General features: G+C 42.4%; 1 protein-coding gene and 1 long non-coding RNA gene across 2 annotated transcripts in view; one reads left to right on the top strand and one right to left on the bottom strand.

The window, feature by feature from the left end:
* Positions 1-17,535, top strand: part of LOC139827714 (uncharacterized) — a 51,187-nt gene extending 33,652 nt beyond the window's left edge. The window contains exons 3-4 of the long non-coding RNA XR_011738632.1: positions 16,040-16,222; positions 17,084-17,535. This is a non-coding gene — a long non-coding RNA (uncharacterized lncRNA). The remainder of the gene's footprint in view (positions 1-16,039; positions 16,223-17,083) is intronic.
* LOC136100305 (ligand-dependent nuclear receptor-interacting factor 1-like) lies at positions 5,655-14,805 on the bottom strand. Its single transcript, XM_065835255.2, has 3 exons — positions 14,718-14,805; positions 8,175-9,475; positions 5,655-7,597 (listed from the first exon to the last, which is right to left on the bottom strand). Exons 2-3 carry the CDS (start codon positions 9,267-9,269, stop codon positions 7,322-7,324), a joined length of 1,371 nt encoding a protein of 456 aa, XP_065691327.2. The 5' UTR covers positions 9,270-9,475; positions 14,718-14,805; the 3' UTR covers positions 5,655-7,321.
* Positions 17,536-21,512: the final 3,977 nt, after the last annotated feature.

The following is a 21,512-nucleotide window of genomic DNA, read 5'->3' as shown; positions in this document are numbered from 1 at the left end:
CCTACTACAATTACTCTTCTTTCTTTCTTATTTGAGGCAGTCTTGAGGTGTGGAGTCAACTGTCTTTTTCTATGGGACCTTGTAGGAGGGCCTTGCACCACATCCTCACCTACCTCTTCTTCAAGATCCAGGGCCTCAAATTTATTATGGAGGGGCACCTGGGGAAGCAAAGCAGGTAGGGAGGGGGCTTGCCTGCAGTGCCAAACTGGAACTCGCTTCCAACCCTCCTCATCTTTTTGGTCCCCTACCTCTGCCTGACAGCGACAGGACAGGGACTGTCTTGGGTCTTCCCCCTCTGCCCAACAGGGCAGGGGCTCCATCAGCTTTTGGGGGTATCCCCCTGGAGCCTCTCTGAGTGGCACGCCAGGGAATTACTCCACCAGTCGATCTCCTTTTCACACTCCCTGATGGACCTCAGTCTCTCTACCTCCTCCTCAAGTTTTGCGACCATGCTGAGCAGATCTTGTATCTGCTCACACCTCATGCAGGTGGGATGCTGGCTGTCCTCCCCCAGCAGCAGCAGGCTCTGACACTCCCTGCAGCCAGAAAACTGAATAGCCATGGTTTGGGGCAGGTCATTGGTCTGAGTTGCTGTAGTCTTTTTGAGACAAGCTCTTTCTGGAGGAGACCATGGTCAGCAGCAGTCTGGGACACCGGCAATAGGTGAGAGCGTCTAACAAGCAAAAAGTGACAACCTTTGCATCCTACTACATGAGTTACCACACCCGCTGCTGCAGCACAGTGTGGCTGGTACTCACCTGTGTCACAATCTGGTTCCCCTCCCAGCGCCTGGTGGGCAGCGATGCATCGCTGCCCTTCCTGAGGCTTTTTCAATGCAAGGGGCAGGGGTGTGATCACCCTTACCGTGGTAACGTCCACGCCATGTCAGCTGCTCTCGCAAGGGCTGCCAGTGGCTTCTGGGTCTCAAGACAGAAAGCGACAAATTCAGAGAAAAAAATTAAAAAAAAAGACTTCTCTGTATCTTGAGATTTTGCTCAATTGGGACCAGTCGAGCTGGCTCCATCAGCTGATCTCAGTGTGGTGGTGGGATGCTTGGTCTCACATGTAGAAGGTTCTGGAGAAACCCTCAACCCAGAAGAACAAAAGCAGAAACTTTTCATCCTTTGTTATTTCCAGTGTCTCTTTTAAGAGATTGAATGTCCTGTGTATACTTAAGTCCCATGCATCAAGATACAGATACATAAAACATCCTCTCCTCTCTCATGCCAGCGCAACCTCAAGGCTCAACCCTGAGACTCAGGATTAATTTCCTAGCTGTGTCGCAGCCTTCCTGGGTGCCTTCAGAAGCTCTTTCTCTTCTGGGGGGATTTTCAACCTGTCTAGAGGAGAGAGGTGCCAAGTTCCTCAACTGTACTTTGTGCAGTGATTAGTATAGCACTATTTTATCTTCATTTGGAATATGCTTAATATCTTGAAATTCAGAGAGAAAGAAGTAGATACTATTATTTACTATTCTTAGAATTGGGGATATCCTCTGAATATTCTCTATAGAAAACTGATTTCAAGGAGGTTATTTCTCCATTAAAAACCAGAATTGCACACTCTGACTTGTGCAGGTACTTTTACATTATGAACTAGGTAATTTCAGCCAGATTGTTTTGAATAATTAATAAATTCCAGGAGGCTGAAATCTGTTCAAACACCTAGGAAAGATGCAAGAGCAAAATCCATCAAGTTAAACATTTACAATACATTGCTTTTTGTGTTTCAACCCAATGTTTCCTTTACATGCCTGGTGGTCAGAGATATGAGAACTGTGTGAATCACATACACCAGTGGTGCTCCTGGTTGACCTACAGCCAGTTTGGTGCAGATGGCAGGTCCATGTCTCTGTCCCTCTTCTCCCTCAGGTGTGTAGCTGGTGGCAGCAGAAGCCTTCATGCAGCATGACCTGAGTCTCCGTCCATCCCTCACCCCATTCTGCTTCTAGTGGTGCCCAGTATAAATGGCCATATGTAGCTAGTATAAATGCACTGTATTTAAACTATGTATCCACTACCAACCAAAGCTGAGAACAGACTATGGGACTACATGGACCTTTGGTCTGACCCAACCGTTTTTGTTCTAAAATCACTAAAATGTCTGAGGAAGAATATGAGAGCATGAAATGATACTTGTCTGTCCTCTGCTCTTTGAAGTGCAATAATTTCCTGAGCTGGGGATAGTACTTAATACTCTCAGATGTACTTTCTTCCATGAATCTGTCCAGTAGCCTTTTGAATTCGTGTTGGTACAAACTTAAGTATCTGCAACAACATGCTAGCAATGATTTCTCCATCTTAGCTGCATGTGGTGTGAGGAACCACCTGCATTTCTTTACTCTGAATCTTCTAGCTGTTAATAGCTTCATCTGATGATTCTCCATTCTGATACTGAAGGAAAGGACAAACATCTCTTGTTCATCCAGGCTCACATACCACTAATCTTAATAAATGATCTTGCAGTGTGAAAGCAAAACGCTGGCTTTGTTTTTAGGTATAAAAATTAAAACCAGTATTCTCTACTTTGGATGATCAAGTTAAGCAACAAGAAGCGGCCTGCCTTTTCTCTGTTTTCTAAATTTGAGTGCCCAAGTTAAAAGATTTTTGTCCACTCTTTGATTTAATAAGAAAAGGGAGCGGGGATTTCTATAACATTAGCAGCGCTGACTCAAAAGCACAAGGAGCACATCTGCAGAGACTTGTAGTTTTTCATACAATCTGTTTTCTCACTGTAACCACATTGTGACAGACTGGAATAAAAAGTCCCAAATCTTCAGTCAGCCTCTGGCTCCATACAGAAAGTCTTGCTCTGTCAAAACTACAGGGAACATTTGTTCATTTGTCTAATAGGCAGAAGACCATTGAGAGGCTGGAGTTTATTCCCTGTGGTCACTGCATCTCTGGAAAGATGTGAACAAATGCTAACCTGTTCCAGACTGATTTGGGCTCCAAATATGCAATAAGAAATATTTTTTTTTCTCCCAGCTGACAGTAGAAAATAGGGCTATAAAAGGCCTACCTAGCAAAGGATTAAATTAAGGTCTTTAAGAGACATAGCACAAAACAATTTTTGCATGTCAGATGCAAGCCAAAACAATCCAGGATGAATGTGCTGCCAGTTAAGGTTCAGGCATAGCTTATTTAGGATAATTGTTCAGCAGGGTATTTGGGTCTTTCCAGAGAACACTGGAAAGTCAAAAGCACTGGAAGTATAATCTTGCAATATTTCTGAGTACCTCTGTCAAGATAATGAATACATTGAATTTTCCCTGGCTTAATTTCTGCGTTAGGAAATGTCAGCAATCTGCAGGACCTCATTCTCATGCTAAAGGGTAATATTCTTACCACAGGGCAACTGGACTGGTAATTAAATAAAAAACCCTGAATAACCACCTGTTAGAGAAGTATATATTCGATAATGGTTTTAACGGGGGGTGTATTATTTGTATTTTCTTTTTGTTTGCCTCAGTTGAGTGCTAGAAAGCCCTCTTGTGCTGGGTGCTATATACACGCTGTACAAAAGGAGCATCTTGCCATAGAGCTTCCAGCCTGGGCAGTATGGGGGACAGTGGTTTTGGAGTGCAGCCAGCTGTAGCTCAGCCCCTCTCTCTAGACATCACACCTGAAGAGAGACCAGAAAAAAGTTCTTGATGCACAGGTATGTTATGGGAATTTCCATAAATTGAAATTTCAGTTCCAATTGTTGTGCTATTGCGACTGCATGACATGTAGTGCTGTATTCACCATCTTTCTCCTTCATGTTTTAAAAATGCCTTAGACAGAGCTCCCAGGTTGAGTTTAAAGTTTTCTGTCATAGTAAACTTTATTTGATAGATTCCACATTTTAGAGACTAAAATTCCTTGCACTCAGTGAACTTCTGCTCAATATCCAGAGTCCTGAGGTAACCCTGACTCCCTCTCCACAGCCGTCTGCCCACAGCCGTCCCCTGGGAGACTGGCCACGCAGTCAGGAAGTCTGGGAAGCCCCAGCCTCCAGTGACACTGATACCTGGCTTTGTGTCGGTATTAGGATGGAGGCAGCTTAGCTGAGCTGTTCCAGTGTCTGAGCAGCTTCCTGCTGAAGGGAGGACTGGGAAGAAAGAAAGATTTCTTTTGAGTCCAACCGAAACCCAATTCTGAAAAAGATGACGTTTCCTGTTAGCAGGAAACCCCCTTTCCTGGATCTCCTCCATTCTAACTTGGATCCCATCATACGAAGTCAGGACGCCTATGCTTCTTGACTTCTGTAGTTTCAGTGCACAAAGGAAATGTACAAAGACAGTTGATTAGAATGATTGATGTTAATGGGAAGTACAGAAGGGAATTATCTGTATGCAAATTACCAGTGTGTCTCCTAACACTGCTTCTCTCTAAATCACTGGGAAAGTCAGACTAGATTTTAGCAGATGGTATTACATAGTTCCAGAAACAAATAATCTGACTACCGTGGCTGGAAGGGAACTTACTTTGTCAAAGCCTAAACAGGTTTTTAAGTCAACAAAATATATGTGGCAATTTCATACAATGTGTTCGCCATAAGCAAAGGTTGAGTCTTTCAGTCTGTAACACAGGCAGTAGATTTTCACCTGGTTGCTCTTGTCTTAAGCCTTTTCTTACATGACAGCACGTTCTAACACATTATTAGATAGCTCTTCAGGTCTGTCTTCTCCTCCACCAAACTTTCAGGTCTTCTTGTTTATTTTACACTGTGCATGTTTTAAATGTCATCATCATAGAGAATGAGGCATAATCAGAACAGTATTTCAAAACTCTCCAACAGAAAAAAACGCCTCACAATCTTAATTTTTTTTTTCTGTCACTATTTTCAGCTTTATGATCAAGTGAATGAACATGTGAAGGACTCTTGCCCCCCAGGTGCTTGTTAGAGCTCTCAACAAAGGTTCATGACCACGTTTGCCATCAGCAAATGACCCCAGAAATGGGGCCGAGCCCAAGGATTTTGATGAAACATACCAGCAGCCACTAAAATTAATAATTGTACTGGATACCACAATTGGGTCAACAATTTAAGTACTGGTTTTGTGTTGCATTATAATTTCTGGATCGTCATTTGTATGTGGCATTCATGATACACTGTAATTCTAACTCCTCCATCTCCAGCTTCCACAGTTTACAATATCTGTCATTGTCTTTCCCTCTGGAAATACTGTGAAACTTACAAATACTGAGAAACTTACCATGTTCCTCTTGCACCATCAATCTCATTGATCTTTGAAAACTAACTATTTTTCATATATTGGATTGTCTAGGTAATATGTTTTTAATTATATCCTTACTAATTGTTCTTACTTTGCATTCATCTTTGGAATAGGATGCTTATCTATTTTTCCAGATATTCTACTTACTCTGATAACAGCTAGTACCCTTCTTGTAAATATTGTCTTACATATAAAACAAAACGTTTTGTACACATGTTCCCTTTAGCGAGGGACACTTGCATTTGAAGGAACCTTCAGCAAGACTCAGAAATTGTAAGTTAATTACACTGTCATAACCTCTATATAAACTTAATTTTCATGAAAGGAACACAAACCAGAGAAAAACAGAAATAAGCACCAGGAATTTGCAGATGATATAGCATATTTTTATTACTTGAAAAACACTAAGAGCAAAGAACACAAATTTTGCAGGAGATGACAGAATGTAACAAAGTGAAAGTTACCTGCAAAGAAAAAGGTGCAGCAGCAGAAAATATTGAAAAGGCAGTCACAATAACAATTAAGGTTAATAAGAACTACTAATAACACTCTTGGTAACTCAAAGTTCTCAATAGCAGTCTAACAAGTGAAAGCATCTGTGTAGAACAGCTATAAAATAAATTCAAACATGGAACTTTTCATTAGGGATTTTAATCTATTTAATTTTTGGGACACATGTTGACAAATAATAACGTCGATTAAAAAAATTTAGTTCAAACCTGTGCTCTTTCAACATCTTCTTTGGAAAGTTTTGCTTTACCTGGCCTTGAAGTATTTCATAAAATACATAGTATATTTTCATGAATCCTGAGGGTAAACCAATGGTGTTCCCATTCAGGCACAACAAAAGTAGACCATTCTCAGAGGTCTTGGAAAGATCAGGTGATGCTGGTTTGCAATTCAGTTGAGAGAAGTGGAAGTTTAATGCTACAGGCTGAACAAGAGATAAGAGGCAGATCTAGGAGAAATACTAATTTATTATTGATTATCTCCAGAATAAGAACTTGAACAAAAGTATATTGAAATTATAGAGGCTGCCAGAAATCCCATGTCCAGTCTGGCTGGTGAAACAATCTTAAGAGCCTTATTGTAGAAAAATTCAAAATGGACACAAGAGGCCAATTGCAACCAGGAGTTTAAAAATCTCGGGGATCAGAGAAAGCAGATACCTGTCCAAGAGTCTCTGATAACACTTGGCAAAACTGCCAAATGATACTTCTAAGCAAAGCCACAGGGCTTTTGCAAAAGCATGGCAATGACTAAAAATATGTAGCTTGAGCTCCTAGCACCTTAACTAAAAGTGAATGGCAACATGTCCAAACCAAAAAGAATGTAGCATAACTATGAAAAGCATCCCATTTCTGCCTACAAGACATGCATTGGCACAGCCACATTGCAAACCATTGCTAGCAGTTACAGGTCAGCAGACACTTTTTTCTTCTTTCAGTTGCAGTTGTATGAATGGCAACCAAAATACAGACTTGGAAATGTCTTCAGCAGTAGCTGTATTCTGTCTGCAGTTTTTGCCAGAACTGAAAGAAAAGAGATCCTGGCATTTTAGAAGTAACAGTGGTGAGGAAAACTTTAGTGGTCTTGAAAGGTGTGGGTCACTGTGCTACATAGTGAGCCCATATGGACAGAGTGCAGAGGCTTCAGAGTATCTGATGCAAGGCACTCATTTTGCACTGGTCTCTGGCACAGCTTCTCTCACAACCTGACTGGAGGGAAATTTGTCACTGGCAGGATGTCTGCTTTTACTCCATATCCTGTGTCCAGCAGTTTTGTAGAAAATAAAACTGAGCTTGTGAAAAGAATGCTTTAAAAGCTGAAAAAACAAACTCAAGTCCTTATTAGGTTGTAGTCATTTATGTGACCACACTCTTCAACTTTTAGCTGTCATGTACAGAAATATCACTGATAACATGGGACTGTTGGCAGAATCAGAGTTTCCTAACTCTGCTAATAGCCTCGATATAAAAAATATCAGCACTACAAATCCTTATAAACTTTGTAAGGTTCTCAAACGAAAAATGGTTTAGGACAGAAGGCTTAAACACTCAAAAATTTTGAAAAATGTAGTAATGATGTGTAATGAACACTTCAAGGTGAGGCATACTTTTTATTTGTGTATGGACAGTTAAGTGCCTTTGAAACTTTTTTCCATTTCTTTGTCCTGCTGGTTACCCTCCATTTACATGCAAAACCTTTGCTAGAATCCTCAGGAAGTTCAGGGAGACTTATCCTCTTGAGATGGACTCTTACAAATTTAACAATACCAAATTTCTTTCTTAGTTCATTATCTTTTTCCCAATGTGCTTCTCTCTCATGTCTTTTTTGCAACCCTTCTTTGGATGAAAATGCAGCCTTGTTGCGGAACTGAAACAAGAAAGAGTAGAACATGACTATCTGGAAGGGAGTGTTGGATAGCCATTTTCTTCCCACCCCAGTTTAACTTCACAAGTTACTTCAGCATTCTCCTCTACTTCAAGAATGTGGCTTTGCAAGAAGAATTTAATTCAGGAGGGACTTTGCAAGTCAGCCCTTCCGTCTTATTTCACTATTCCTTTAAAATGTGATCATGATGGCACTCGTCACCTGTTTTCAGAAACCCCACCCTCTCCCTTGGGAAATATTTTGCTATTATACCAAATTAAGCCCTCCTATTCTCTAAATAGCAACAAACTGCTCCTATAGGTGCAGTGCTTTTGTTCTCTTCAAATACTAAAAAAATCTTGATACATGTCAAGATGGATTTTTTTCTCAGCACTATTTAATTATGTTTTCTTTTTAAATAGTAAAGTCTTAAAGACCTGCAAGACTTACTTTGATTTACTCACAGCATTTGTCCTGTTATAAATATACTGAATAATGCAATTTACATTCAGCTATGTCTAAGAGAAAAGCAATTTACTGTCTCTACACAGACATTAAACTGATCATCATAGGTTACTACCTGTTGTCTTTTCTCAGTAGAATGAGAGCACTGCTTGGGCTGAGAGATGGTAGTCATCTGGTGTGAAGAGAAATGTGTTGCGTTTGAAGTTTTATCTTGGTGTGTGAGGGTATGAAGGGTTGTAAGACCTTTTTTGTTCTGTTTTACAATATAATGTGTTGACAGCAGCGGATGTGGAACTTCTGTCGTTACATCACGGATAGCACTACAGGTAATGAGCCAAAGTGTGGTCTCCCTAAGCAAAGTATCATGGCCACATATTTCCATTTCTGGTGACAGAGTTTCATGCCTCATTAAATACAGAAGGTAGATTTGCCCCTTATATATCGCTATAGCATTTCCCTTAAAGAGAGGAATTTCCAGTTGCTCTCCAATAGGACTGACAGATGAAAGTAGTAACGTATTCTTATAATCCTTACTATTGGTATCGGTCAATGATTTTAGAATTCCTGAAACAGCGCTGTTAGATGACTTTACAATAAGAGGATAAGATTTCCTTGTATTTCTGTCTAACTCTTCTTGTGAAAGCTGTTTCATTGGTGTTATTTGGGAACAGTTCACATTTTCAATTACTACATCAGGACTACAACAGCGTTTTGTTAAGTTTGGTCTAGTTGGTACTAAAGACTTTGGAAAATTGTCCCACAAGGGGCTGGAAGCCTCTTCTGTCTTTATTACTGGCCATACGTAATTTACAGTTCGTATTTCTGTAGCTTGCTTTACTTCAGAGACATTTTTAGCTCTGGCTAACATCAGTTGCTGCATTTTGGGTGGGAAAGAAGAAAGTGGTATTGACATGATTTTGGCTTGAGGTGGTATCTCTAGATCATGTTTTAAAATCGGTGCTTGGGGTTCATCAGTAACCTCAAGAAGATCAGTGATTCCTGAAACTGATGCTGAGTCTTCTTGGTCAGCATGAGTTTGTGAGACGCATCTTTGGAGAGAGTGCTTTTCAACTGAGGTTTCATTACTCTGAGCATCAAAATCTGTTGAGAACTTTTCCCTCTCAGCGGAGGTCATGCCAACATTTTCTAGCATGTTGAAACTTCTGGTAGAAAAGTCTTCTTCACTGTCCAATTGCTGATACTCGAGCATCAGAGCAGATGTAGTATTGGCTTCTGTCTTCAGAAGAGCATTATGTTTGACTTAATGTATCCTGTTTAGACAGATGAGCTACTGTGACAATGCAGTTGTACACATTGGCTAGGCTTCCGGAGGAAAGAGATCACTGAAGGAGTTTCAGTAGGTCTCATCTATCTTCATCTCTTTTCTGAAGGGTTTCCTTTATACAGCCTGACACACTTAAAATAGAAGTTGATATAAATTAAAATGTGATTATATATTTGCAAATTCATGGAAAGAGTGATTTTTTTTTCCTAGTTAACTCAAAATAAATAAATTAGAAAACAGAAGTACATTTGTGATTTAAGTATGAACTAACACTTATCTAACCAGCAGGATTTTTCTGCAATAATAATTTGTTGTGAGATAATTCCAGTCTTGAATTAAACTGGCAGTGAGTTCCTGCTCACTTCAGTAGGAATTTGCCCAATAGTGCAAAATGCTGGTGGACAGGGCCTATTTTGTTTAGGACTGTTATTCCATCTTGGAAGAAGATGCAATCTTAGATACAACACCATTAAATTCAGTGCACAGTTCTAATAATGGGCTTGATCAAAGACCTTAGAATCAATTCTGTACTTTGCTTGCAGAATTATTTGACTTCAGCAATCATTCCTAGCTTACAATTCTCTCAGCTGTAGCAGAATCAGACCCAGTAACTTTGTTGTGGCTTTTAATAAGATGTACAAAACAATCAAGTTCAGATGCTTATCCAATACTTATCAAGATCTTCTAAGCACAAGTGTAATTGTTAAATGCTTAACAACAACAAGTACATAGTTGAATTTACAGTAGAAGAAGCAAGAAACTTAAATTTATATCATGAGAAAGGCAAAGACTCTGAGATGGATTAAAACCGAACTCATTTTGAATTAACTGATCCTATTCCAATGGTTATGTTCTTCTAGGAATAACCTAGTTATCTTAGCACTAGAGACTTGATTTGTAGAAAGTAAACATAAACACTCATATTATTTGCATGTCAGTCACACAACTCTAAGATGCATCTTAGCCTTCCTGAATATCAAAAAACACAGTGAATTCTCACCTCCATAACTGAAGACATGCTACTACTTAACTTACAAAAATAAATGTAATAAAGATGAGTTCAGTGAGCCTCTGTTTAGGATCATGTAAATTAGCCTTCCTGAGTCCTTTTAACTAGTAAAAATGAATAAATTGAAAAATGAAATGACATTTCCTCCTCATCTAGGCTGTATCTCCTGCATTATGATGCACACATCTAGATGTAATCATGTAATTCCAGGAGTCTAATCAAAAATAATTATAATTATATCATAATATATAATTATATCAATTGTCAACAAATTATTTGAATAATTGATTGTACATATGGGATGAGTGAGATATTCTGTAAAAGCAGAATGTAAATCTTTTTTTTTTCCTTTTCTTTCTTTCATGACTTGTTTTTTGAGTTTTTCACTCCTTGTTTTAGGGATTCTATCTACATCCATTATTGAAATATGGTGAAGCCAGGACAGGTCTCCTGCCCCAGAAAGTCTCCTGCTGGCCTTTGCGTGAGCCTTTACACTCTTTTCATTAGCCCTTAGTACTGGTCCATTAAATATTCATCTTATGCTGTGCAATCAAAGGAATGGTTCCTCTGGAGTGATTGCTGAATAACAAGGAATTTACTATTATCTTTCCAGCAATGGAGGAGTTTCCGTAATATCCCTAAACAGAAGGAAGAATCCTTAAGGACATTAATTGCTGACACATCTTAAGAAACAGAAAGTTGCAGAAACCGAGTCCTATGTGCCATTTAAAGACTCTCTAGTTAGCTGTTCACTGGCAAACAAATCCCACTGAAAGCACAAAAATGCGAACAAAATTTGCTTTGCAAATCTGAACCATTGTGTCCTTGTTGTAGGCAAGTTTCCTGAGTTCACAGACTGTCAAGGTGGCTCAGAGAGGTGCAAGCTGCCCCATTCTTCTTGCAGGTGCCCAAAAGCTTTGTGGGTATCAGCACTGTTCAAGCAGTTTATTTTCTCTTGCCAGCAGACACAGACGGGCACACCAGCACTGCCACTACCGCTGAACAATGCAGAGGGTATATTTTTTGCTATGTTCATCACAGGGGTGCCAAGATGCCTTCACGGACTGCCACTGGGAGAGCAGGGAATGTAACCTTGATCTCTGAAAAATTTTCACTGCGCTGATGGCGCTAAACTTGTGGCCTGTGAGCTTGGTATGACTCACTGGAACAATTATTTTGGCCTATAACCTCCTATAACCTGGTACCTTCATTCCTGGGAACTGTGAAGGAGCAGTGGCAGGTCTAGTAAAATATCTGTTAGTGGTAGCACACTCAAAGCCACCTTCTCCCCAGGGCAGTTCAGGAGCACCCCAGGACATGTATATATGTATGTGCAGCACACACTGCACATGAATTATGCCTGCTAGTTCTAGAACTCTGATCCAGGCACGTCTGCATGCACCAATTTTTCAAGTTATCTTGGGCACTTTCATCTCCTCCTTTGCCTTTGGAAGACATTCTGTTTCTTGTTTGGCCAGAAAATTTGGGCATCAGTTCTCCATGCTGTCCCTCAGAATTAAAAAAGCAAAAGCTTAGGTGCATGAATGTAGTGAATCTAAAATAGAAACACGAATGCATGATGAGAGACTGCATTAATGCAAGTTTTACATAAACTAATAACATCTTCAGTCCTAACTCTGCCATGCAAAGCAACCAGTAGACTGACCTTATTTATCAGCACTGGAAGAACTAAGGAGTCTCAGTTCCAGCATTTTGTTGACTGTAAATAGCAGCAAATCACACTGATGAAAAATGTGTTGTATCTTACAGTTCCAGCAGTACACATCTTATTGTATAGCAGTGACTGAAGTTGTGTACTTTTGTTAGTCCTTGAGTTTAAGAGATAACCACTTGTGTCATGGATCTCAAGGTCCTCAACGCAAGTTTAAAAAGAATGATTATGTTCACATACCTTAAAATGTCCTTGTTTACATACTAAAAAAAAAAATCATAAAAATATCCCCCTTTCTTCTTCCATCTTAAAGCTAACTGACTGCAAAGCAGAGACTCAGATTTCAGAAATAAGCAGCACAGGTTCCCTTGTTACTCCTAATTTATCTATACAAATCTTCTTAACCTGAAGTGATCTTACAATCTAAATTTGATGATTGTGACTCACCAGTGCCCTGTTTTCAGAGACTGACAGCAAAGCGTCTTAAAAGAACTTACAAAAATACTAAAATTCAAATCATTTTCCTTATTTATGATAAAAATGTGCATATGAATATTGCAATCATGAATTTACATGTTCTAATTAGTTTTTCACTTGTAAAACTTTGGCTTGGCATCTTAATTTGGTTATAATGTTTCTTGTAATACAGCAACAACTCAGGGGGGATTCCAAGGCTATCCCTGAGAAAACCTGGATATCGCAAACAGGCATGACTACTGCTAGTGTGGCATAGACTGTTTTCACTTGGACTGGATCTAATGTATAGCCAAAGTGCCTTTCACTTGTTACATCAGAAGTCTCTTAAGACACAGCATCTACTTGGTTAAGCACCCTTATTTCAACACCAGTTCTACATGCAAGGGTCCCACAGGTCTATCAAATCTTTAGGGCTTTGTGGCTTATGTTACAAAACAGAGATATGATACAAGCCACTAGATCTGCTTTGTGGTTTAACATATTAATAAGTAGTTTCTTCCCTTTTGCAACAGGTGGACTGCACTTAGGCTATCAAAAATGCTGTAATGTTCAGGGAGAGAGCAGTTTGGAGAGCTACTAAAATGGAAAAGTATCTTGGTGTTAGTACACACTTGTAACAGTTCTCTCAATTTCTCAAATTATGGGCAAACTCTTTAGGTGAAGGGCTGTTTTTTGGGAAGCAAGTGTTAATATTCAGGTTATTCAGCCACTAAAGGCACCATCCTTTGCTGATAGCAATCCCTCCTTCAGGAACTGAACATGAACGGTGTATGTAAATCATAACGGAAAACAGACTGCGAGTCAAAACCTGAATCATCCTTCTGCCCTACCTCCAAAGGCTATGAGTTCTGTTTTCTGTAGCTTTTCTATCTCCCCCAACCCTTCTGCCCTCTTGTAGCTGAGCTTCCTCTCACATGCTCTTTAAGCAAGGCTATGACTCCGGCACAGAAATTTCTTTTAATCTTTATGGCAGAATTGTGTGTGGTGGAGGCAGGGGAGGCATCAAACATGATATACTTACAACTCAGTGATGCTTGTAAATGTTTACAAGAGCTAAATAATTACCTCGTCAAATGCACCATTCTACTGCACGTGGTTTACTGCCTTGTACCAGTCATGCTGTAGAAGACTAGTTACATACAATGTGTGTGAAGGGTCCTTCTAACCCAGTCCCTGTCTCTGATGGTGGCCAAAAGTAGAGGCCCAGAAATAATTGGAGAGGGGGCCATGCACATGGTGACACTTTCTTGAACATCTCCCCTCCTCAAGTCTCCAATAGTGGGAGGCACAGGGCCCTCCTGAGCCAGCGATGATTTCTCAGTGGATTTTGAGCTAGCACCATGTAGCTGTGTAACACCACTCATGTCCACAGCAGCTTCCACCCCACAGTGATGCCTGGTTGGGTCTCACGCAGCCACAAAGCTCCCTCTAGCCTACAGGTTTGGGGACAAACTCCGGCCTTCCCAGCAAGGCTGGTGTGGGCTGGACCAGGCCGGGAATGGTAGGACGGTGTATGGTTTAGTTACCATTACACGTGGAGCGCGGGTGCCATGCTAGACGAGTAACCACCAACTGCTGCAACAGCTGACAACTGCAGAGAATCTTCCAGACGCGGCAGACAGGAGCACCGGTGCTGGACACCAACCGCCGCTGGGCACCATGGAGTTTCAACGGCCGCTCTGGCAACCGGGTCCTCTCAGCCCCAACCACTGCTGCCCACAGGCACTGGGGCTGTGCTCCACACGGCTGTACCTGCCCCACCAACCCCACCAGCTTTCCTTCACTGCCCACCAACTCTCCCCACCGTGGGGTTGAGCCTTTTATGTGACCTTCACTGTGGCACAAATACTCATGTCCCAGTACCTGGGGCCATTCAGCCTCCGCAGGGCCATAGCACAGGGGTCCCCATGGTGAGCGGCTGCCCTGCGGCTCACCAGACTTGCACACCAGGTCCCTGCCCTGTCTGTGGGAGGGGGAGCTCCCTGGGACCCCCAGGGGGTCCCCCAGCCCACTCTGCTGCACAGCCGGGCTGAAGTGTCTCTCAGACACGGGGCACCCTGCACCTCCCTCATAGGGCCTCGTTCTTCAGCCAGGCTGGAGGGGGCTGTGGAAGGGGGACATCACTGGGCCCAGACCTCCTTCCTGACCTTTCCTCAGCTCTGTTTTCCCCCCATTGCCAGGCTGTGTTCAGGAGACAGCGCAAAAGCAAACTTACCCCACTGCGACCTGCAGCGAGCCTTCCCTCCATCTTGGGCATGCCCAGGGCTGCAGGGGGGCAGACCACAGACCACTGGCAGACCACCGCCACCCCAGCCTGTGCCAGCTCTCCCTGCATGACTCAAGGCCACAGCTGTTGCTCACCAGAGCACCAGCCATTTCTCCTCAGCTGCCAGGCCCTGGGCCAGGAGCCACTTCCACAGTCTTCCCTGTGGGCCGGGCTGGCATCGCCATGGGGCAACTCCTCCATTGCTCTAACACACTGGGAACAGCACCAGAAAGCATTGAAGCAGGCAGCCAATTTAATCTGGAATGCTTTGATCATGTATTCACAGATTCGCTTGGGTTAATATAGCCTCTTACCATCATCTCATTCCACATGGCTACGGCACAAGAGTTTATGCAATGAGTTGTGGCCTGGTTCACTCAAGCATGATGGGCTTTGAAAAGGCCTGCCTTTTCAGAAAGTGCTGGAAATAGGCAAGCTGCTTCATTGTTCCCATCCAGTTAGCAGCTCCTCTTAGAAAACTCTGCTCAGATCAGAGTCAGACATTTTGTTTTGCTCTAATGAGTGAAATAAAGCTAGAGAGCTATAAAACAGATATGAAGTGGCTAGTGAGATGCATCATGAAGATAATCACCTGTTGCTCCAAGTTTGAATGTTTACTAACTTCACTGAATTTCTCCAGCAGTCATTAGGTTAAATTCAACCTGAAACATTAATTTCCTAGGATTTGTTCACTGTTAGCCACCTCCTGCCAAGGATTTGTACATTGAAGCCAGAGGACATGTTTCATGCTTGTCATGAAATACCTGCTGCCTGTGTCTGCCCATAGCTGTGAGGTCGCCAACGTCCAGTATTTGCTCATTCTTAATGTCTAAAGATGCCTTGAGAAATTGAGGCCACTTCCTCCCAGCCAGGCAACAAAAAAGATAGTCCTGGTCCCAGAGAGCTTATGAAGCAGAAACTTCAGAGAGAGAATAAGGACTTTTTTCCCCTGTTCCTGCTGACCTACAGAGTTTTGCTGAAATAATATCCTGCTGTGATACAGGCAGGAGCAAGGAGCACAAAGCTACATCTGTGGCTCTAGCACAGATAACTGCTCTATTGCGTGCAACCCCAGGACCACCCCTGACCTTCAGCACTGTCTCTCAGTGTGACTGGACATTCAGCGTTAGCCACTTATGTGTCTATAAGCAGATGGCGGTGAGAAATACAAGATGGAAAGGAAGGCAAGACATGAGCTGAAGAACAAGGTAAAGAACAAAGTGAATTGCTGACAATTTTGGTCTTCTCTCTCATCTCCTCTTTGCCACCAGCTTTTTTGTGTCAGCTAAGAGACGGTGAAAGTAAAGAAGGAGAAACACTCTGGCTAACTGTGATCTGCCTACCTACAGTGTTCAAAGACTAAGAAGTATTTCAGGGAAGATGGGAGCTCTGGTGCAGCCTAGTGGGAAAGAGAAGGATGCCCAGCTAGTGACATCTAACTGAGGGACCAAGAGGTTAGTGAGCATTAGATTATGTATGTGTGTGTGCATGTGTGTGTAGGAGGGAGGAGCGTAATGTGAGACAAAATTATGTGTAGACAATTCCTTCTTAAAAAAAAAGAGTGATTTGGCCCTTCACTGTACCAGAATTTCTGCTACCTGTCCACTGGCACATATATTATACATTTAATTTAAGTAGAAACCTGGTACCCTTCCTCTCACATTGCCTTTTCTTATATCCTGCAAAGCTGAATTTTGTCTTTTGGTGCTGCTCAAAGCTCAGCCCAGTCAGTCACAAATCAGAAAGGGAGATGTGCCAGGAGATTATCTGAGAATTTTTTAAAACCATTTTGCTATAATCTTTGGAAATGCTACTTGGTACAATCCTGGCTCATGGATCCTCTCTCCACAGCACTTGGTACCTATCACCTTGTAATCAATCATGACCTTATGTCTTTGCCAAAAATTTACTTTAAGAAGAAAAAAGAGGCAAAGAAATGTCATAAGTTTTCTCTGATGAGTTCCTATGACTCTGTCCTTCTAGTAAGAAGGCTGCAAAGCAGAGGGCTGTGTTCCTTACCTGGTCACAGCTTGGAGAGGGGGGAAGAAGGTTTCATTAGTGACCCTCTATGTTTTTCCTGTTGATTTGGGAACTTGCTAATCTGTTCAGAAATAGTTCCGTGATAGAACAAATCACAGACACTAAGTAGATGTCAGACTTCGTCTTAATGATTTTTTTTTTTTTTTTTTTTTGGTCTGCACAACAGTTTTCTTTAAATGGCTAAGGAAAAATTCCAGTTTCAGTGGATTCTGGACCAAGTCCTAGCATATCAAGTACTTGCTAATAATACATCCATGTTTATTTATCTGTTTCAGGTGCTGATCTGTGACATATAAATACTATATATTGCACAGATTTAGAAAAGAGGTGGCCTCCTTCAGCTTGTTGTAAATCCTGGCTGGGAGAGATGCACACTCTCAAAAGGGAAACTTGAAAAACAGGAAAAGGCAAACAGCCGTCCACAGCCCCTACAGCCCAAGTGAGTAAGCCCTGACCCCTTGCAACACCAGAACAAAGACCACCACACTGACATGATTGTGGGCCTACAAGGAATCAGAGTACAGTGCAGACACCAGAGCGAATAGGGTCTGTGGGATGTGAGTGTTGCCGGGTGCGAGCGGCCCTGCACAGCCCCTGAGTCAGTACATCCTCCTGGACCTGCCCTGTCAGGATTTCTCCATCACCCCGGGCACCCGAGCTCCACATCCCAGCAAAGAGCGGATCCCGGCCCTGCTCTTGGGAAGCTGTAATTTGCGGTGCTTGCCAGCAGGTGGCACAAAATGCTTAATGCTCTGCCCTTGTTGCCGAGCATAAAATGGGACTTCTTCCTTAAAATGTCTGGCTAGCTTCTGCACAGTCCATGTTCCTAGGATCACCGTCAAGTGCCTACTCCATAACGAACGAAGGTTCTCCAGATTTCTTACGGCACAGTAGTAATGCTTCTTCACATACACACAAAAATCATCAAATACGGATCAGATTGTGTCTGGGTAATAAAAGGTATGAAATGCCAGCTCTTTTGAGAGCAATAGAGTGACCGATTAACTCTTCCTCATGTCCGAAAGAGTATTTATCAAAAGCCAGAATCTCATGCACAGAAAAGGCACTGTTCCAGCAATTAAACAGAGAACAGTTAGTGATATACTGAATAAGGGCTCTTAAACATATAAATGCATTCATACAGCTGTGTGTACAACCTCACAGGGTGCCAAGCAAAGCAGAGGCTGAGACACTCTACTTAGTGAACCAGAATTAACTTATCTTATTGCTTCTATACATTTTCCATGGATGAATGGATTGATTATAGTCAAGTATCTTTCTTTTTAAGCAGTTCTGCTTGTTCCAGTTCTTTGCTGATGCCTGATCCTCATTGATTTTACCTGGCTACAGTTTCTAGGCAGCTAGATGCTTCACGGTCAGCAGGTCTGTAATAAAGATGAGGGCATTACATCTCACACTAGGAGACCCTTGGGCTTGTGTATGGCCCCAAACTACTGGGTCACAGGAGTGTGTGAGTTGACACAGGCAGGGCTCAGGAACAACCACAAAAACATGGACGAAATGCAAAGAGTAAATTTATTTTTGTTACCTCTCAGCCCGGGGGCTCTCTGAAGAGGCACCCAGGCAGAGGCACACAAATGGGGAGACAGACACCACAGAGCTCAGTCCTTCCTAGCAAATTACCACACCTGCTGTTTTTCACAGGTATATCAGGGATTCACACAGGTGCGGTTTATTCATTGTGCTTTGATCTTTCCCACAGCAGGGCAGAAAATTGAAGCATGTTTGATAGGGTGCCTTTATTGCAGGCCTGTGTTATCTAAACACAGAGGTTCTACTTGTCAAGCACACAAGACTAAACAACAATTAGTATAATATATGTGTGTTTCTTTGCCCCAGCTGCAAGTCACTTGAGTGTGTTTACAATCCTTCTCACCAATCTTCTGTTATATTCCCATAAGGAGTTATCATCAGCTTTTCACAGCAGTAAGACCAGTGTCTTGTGCTTGGGCACAACAGCACAGCACGACTCAGCAGCACACAAGAGCATGGACTGAGCTAAAGACTGCTGCTGTAACCTCCTCTGTAGCCTGGGACACAGCAGGGCTTTGCTCCAGCTGCATGGTACGATTTCTAATCTCAGGCACAAAGCCAATCATGCAGAAGTCCTGAAGACAAGTAAGAGCTGGAACAGCAGGGAATTGGGAATAAGGAGGGAAAGGCAGCTGAGGATGGACTGAGTACTAGAGCTAGCAGTTGCGACAGTTCTGGGGGGCTGCTGTACCTGCACCCCCAGCTCTCATCATTTAACAGGTCTGGAAACTCCCAGAGTCTGGGTCTGCTATTCTGGACTATTTCCCACTGAGCTATAGACAACTGCATTCACATACCTGTGCTTAACCCTTTTATGTCTCACTGATGTCTAAATTAAGAGGTATTTGAGCACTGAATTTACCCTAGCCCTAGTGTCTAGCTCCTAGATAAGACAGACTACAGCACTCCAGGAGACACAACAGTTATTGTCAGCCTGTTGTATACAGTGCCAGTGCTGGCATCAAGATTATTCTGGCCTCGGGGAACAGAGGGAGGCTTAAGGCATTTTGAAACAGAGATATGAGGGATGAGGATAAAAGCCACATAAAGCTTTGCTATCTCTTTCTGGCTTTGTTTTTCCATACTTCCACCCAGCTGAAATATAATAACTGTATGCTAGGCTTGGAGAAACCACAGGAGCAAGAAGAAGGTAAGGTTATTCCCAAGCACAGAGAAGGTGGAGACTCCCCTCTGAACTCACAGACCTGAGGGGAAGGCAACAGGCACCAGGGTAATGTTTCCTTGTAACATAATGCCATCTGCTGGACCTTTCTATTAGCAGATGAGGTAGTTCAAAGGAACTTTGGATAAATGAGTCCCACAGGGCTGGAAAACACACACTGCCTCACAGCCGCCTTAGCACAAACTGAACGGTTAGCAACTATGTTTGTGTGGTTGAATAGAAGCAGTTTTTAGAGACATTTTTTCATTCCTTACTGCCTAATACATTGCCATGGAGTATGACAAGTGTATATACATCCTACGCTGTTTTCAGACTGCTGATTAGTGCTGTAAGTTTTTCCCTCTGGAGTGAAAGACTGAAGCTGTTGTGTCATGACAGGGCAAATGAAACTTGCATGGTTCTGCTGCGTGAAGTACTACAGGTTGCCTAACAACGTGCTTCCCCAAGGACTAACAGAAACAAAGCCAGAGAGCACAGCACCTCCATTCAGGAGTGTTTCTTGAATTCAAAAGTCGCCTGTCGCACATGGACATGAACGGCACATGGCTTTGCTGTTGCTGGTGCCATCCCAAAACAGGGACACTGACACATTGCTTTGGTTCCTCTGCGCTCCTACTGATGTGGAGTGAGCTGGCTGTCTACCCTGTCAGAGCACCTGAAAAGCTCACAGGATGCCAAGCAGTATCAGAGAGCACCCACTACAGAGGAGCTAGCTCCAAGCCAGCCTTGGGCTGGCTTGCATGTTGTAACAGCATGGATTAGTGTAAGATTTTGATTTGGTTGGGGAATCTTTATTTCTTACAAATTAGCGTACCTGGGAGAAAAGTGTAGCTCGATTCTTGTCTCATGGGTTGGAAGTAGTATTTGCCTAGTCATTCATGGTGCTGTCACTTCTTGTATTTGACACCTGATCAAATATAGTCAAAGTATTAAAGAAAAGTAATATGATGTATAACTGTGAGTGTGGCTGCATTAGATTATGTAAACAGGGAGCTGCAAGGCTGCAGAGACCTTGAGTCAGATGCTGGTTCACTGCTGTGTCACTTGTAAGTTAAGGACAGGTTGAACAGTGTATCTGTCATTCCCATGTCCTCCCTGCAGTGGATACAGAGCGGTGAGGATAGACTTGCACATGAAACCGATGTTCCAACTAGCAAGTAGGATTTCCTAAAGGTGTGATCCTGAAGACGTGTTTGTTTGTGATCCAGGTTTGCTGGGTGAGTTGAGATCACTTATATGACTGGGAGTGTAAGATGCTGGTTCCAGTCTTGTCTGAGTTCAATTCCTACCCTAACGAGCAATTGCCATGTAGCATGAGGACAGAAGTGGAGCTGGGAATTTCCCTGAGCTGTTCCTGTGAGAAGTTTGTTCATTCAGATTGTGTTTGATGCCGACAAACTGGGAAGAAACTATCCTGAATGCAGGTGTTGTGGCCTTTTTCTGGTTTTCGTTGTTTTGATCTCTGTCAAGGCATGGTTTTACGCAACCTCAATATTAGGGGTTTTGTTTTTTTTTTTTTTGAGTGTCCAACTGCTTCACATTGGCTGATTGGTTTATAATACCACGTAGATTGCTGCTGAGGCTTGGTTTGTGCTCCATTCCTCATGTGTGGTACTTACACAATGACATACAGGCTGGAAATCTCTTTGCAGTGGGAACATTATGATGGCTCTTGTTCGACAACAGCCCTTTGGGAAGATGAGCCTTAACTATCTTACCAACCTCTTCCCTGCTTTTGAATGCACGTGTGCCATGTTGGAGACTTAAATTGTGTTTCATGTGTTGAGATAGCAGGCACCTTTGCAAATACACACTTGAGTCCTACTTCTCTCTATTCAGTACCTGCTGTAGTGAGGTATACAAATCTGGCTTGGAACTCTGATGTATATTAATGTTCTTTTGAGATTAATGTTCTTTTGACAACGGTCCTTGGGGAAGGAATTCTCTTGCTGTGATCACCAATGAGT

The sequence above is a fragment of the Patagioenas fasciata genome, chromosome 3, assembly GCF_037038585.1.
Source record: "Patagioenas fasciata isolate bPatFas1 chromosome 3, bPatFas1.hap1, whole genome shotgun sequence".
NCBI classification, from domain to species: domain Eukaryota; kingdom Metazoa; phylum Chordata; class Aves; order Columbiformes; family Columbidae; genus Patagioenas; species Patagioenas fasciata.
Note: the sequence above shows the minus strand (reverse complement) of the source record. Positions and strands in the feature narration are given on the sequence as shown.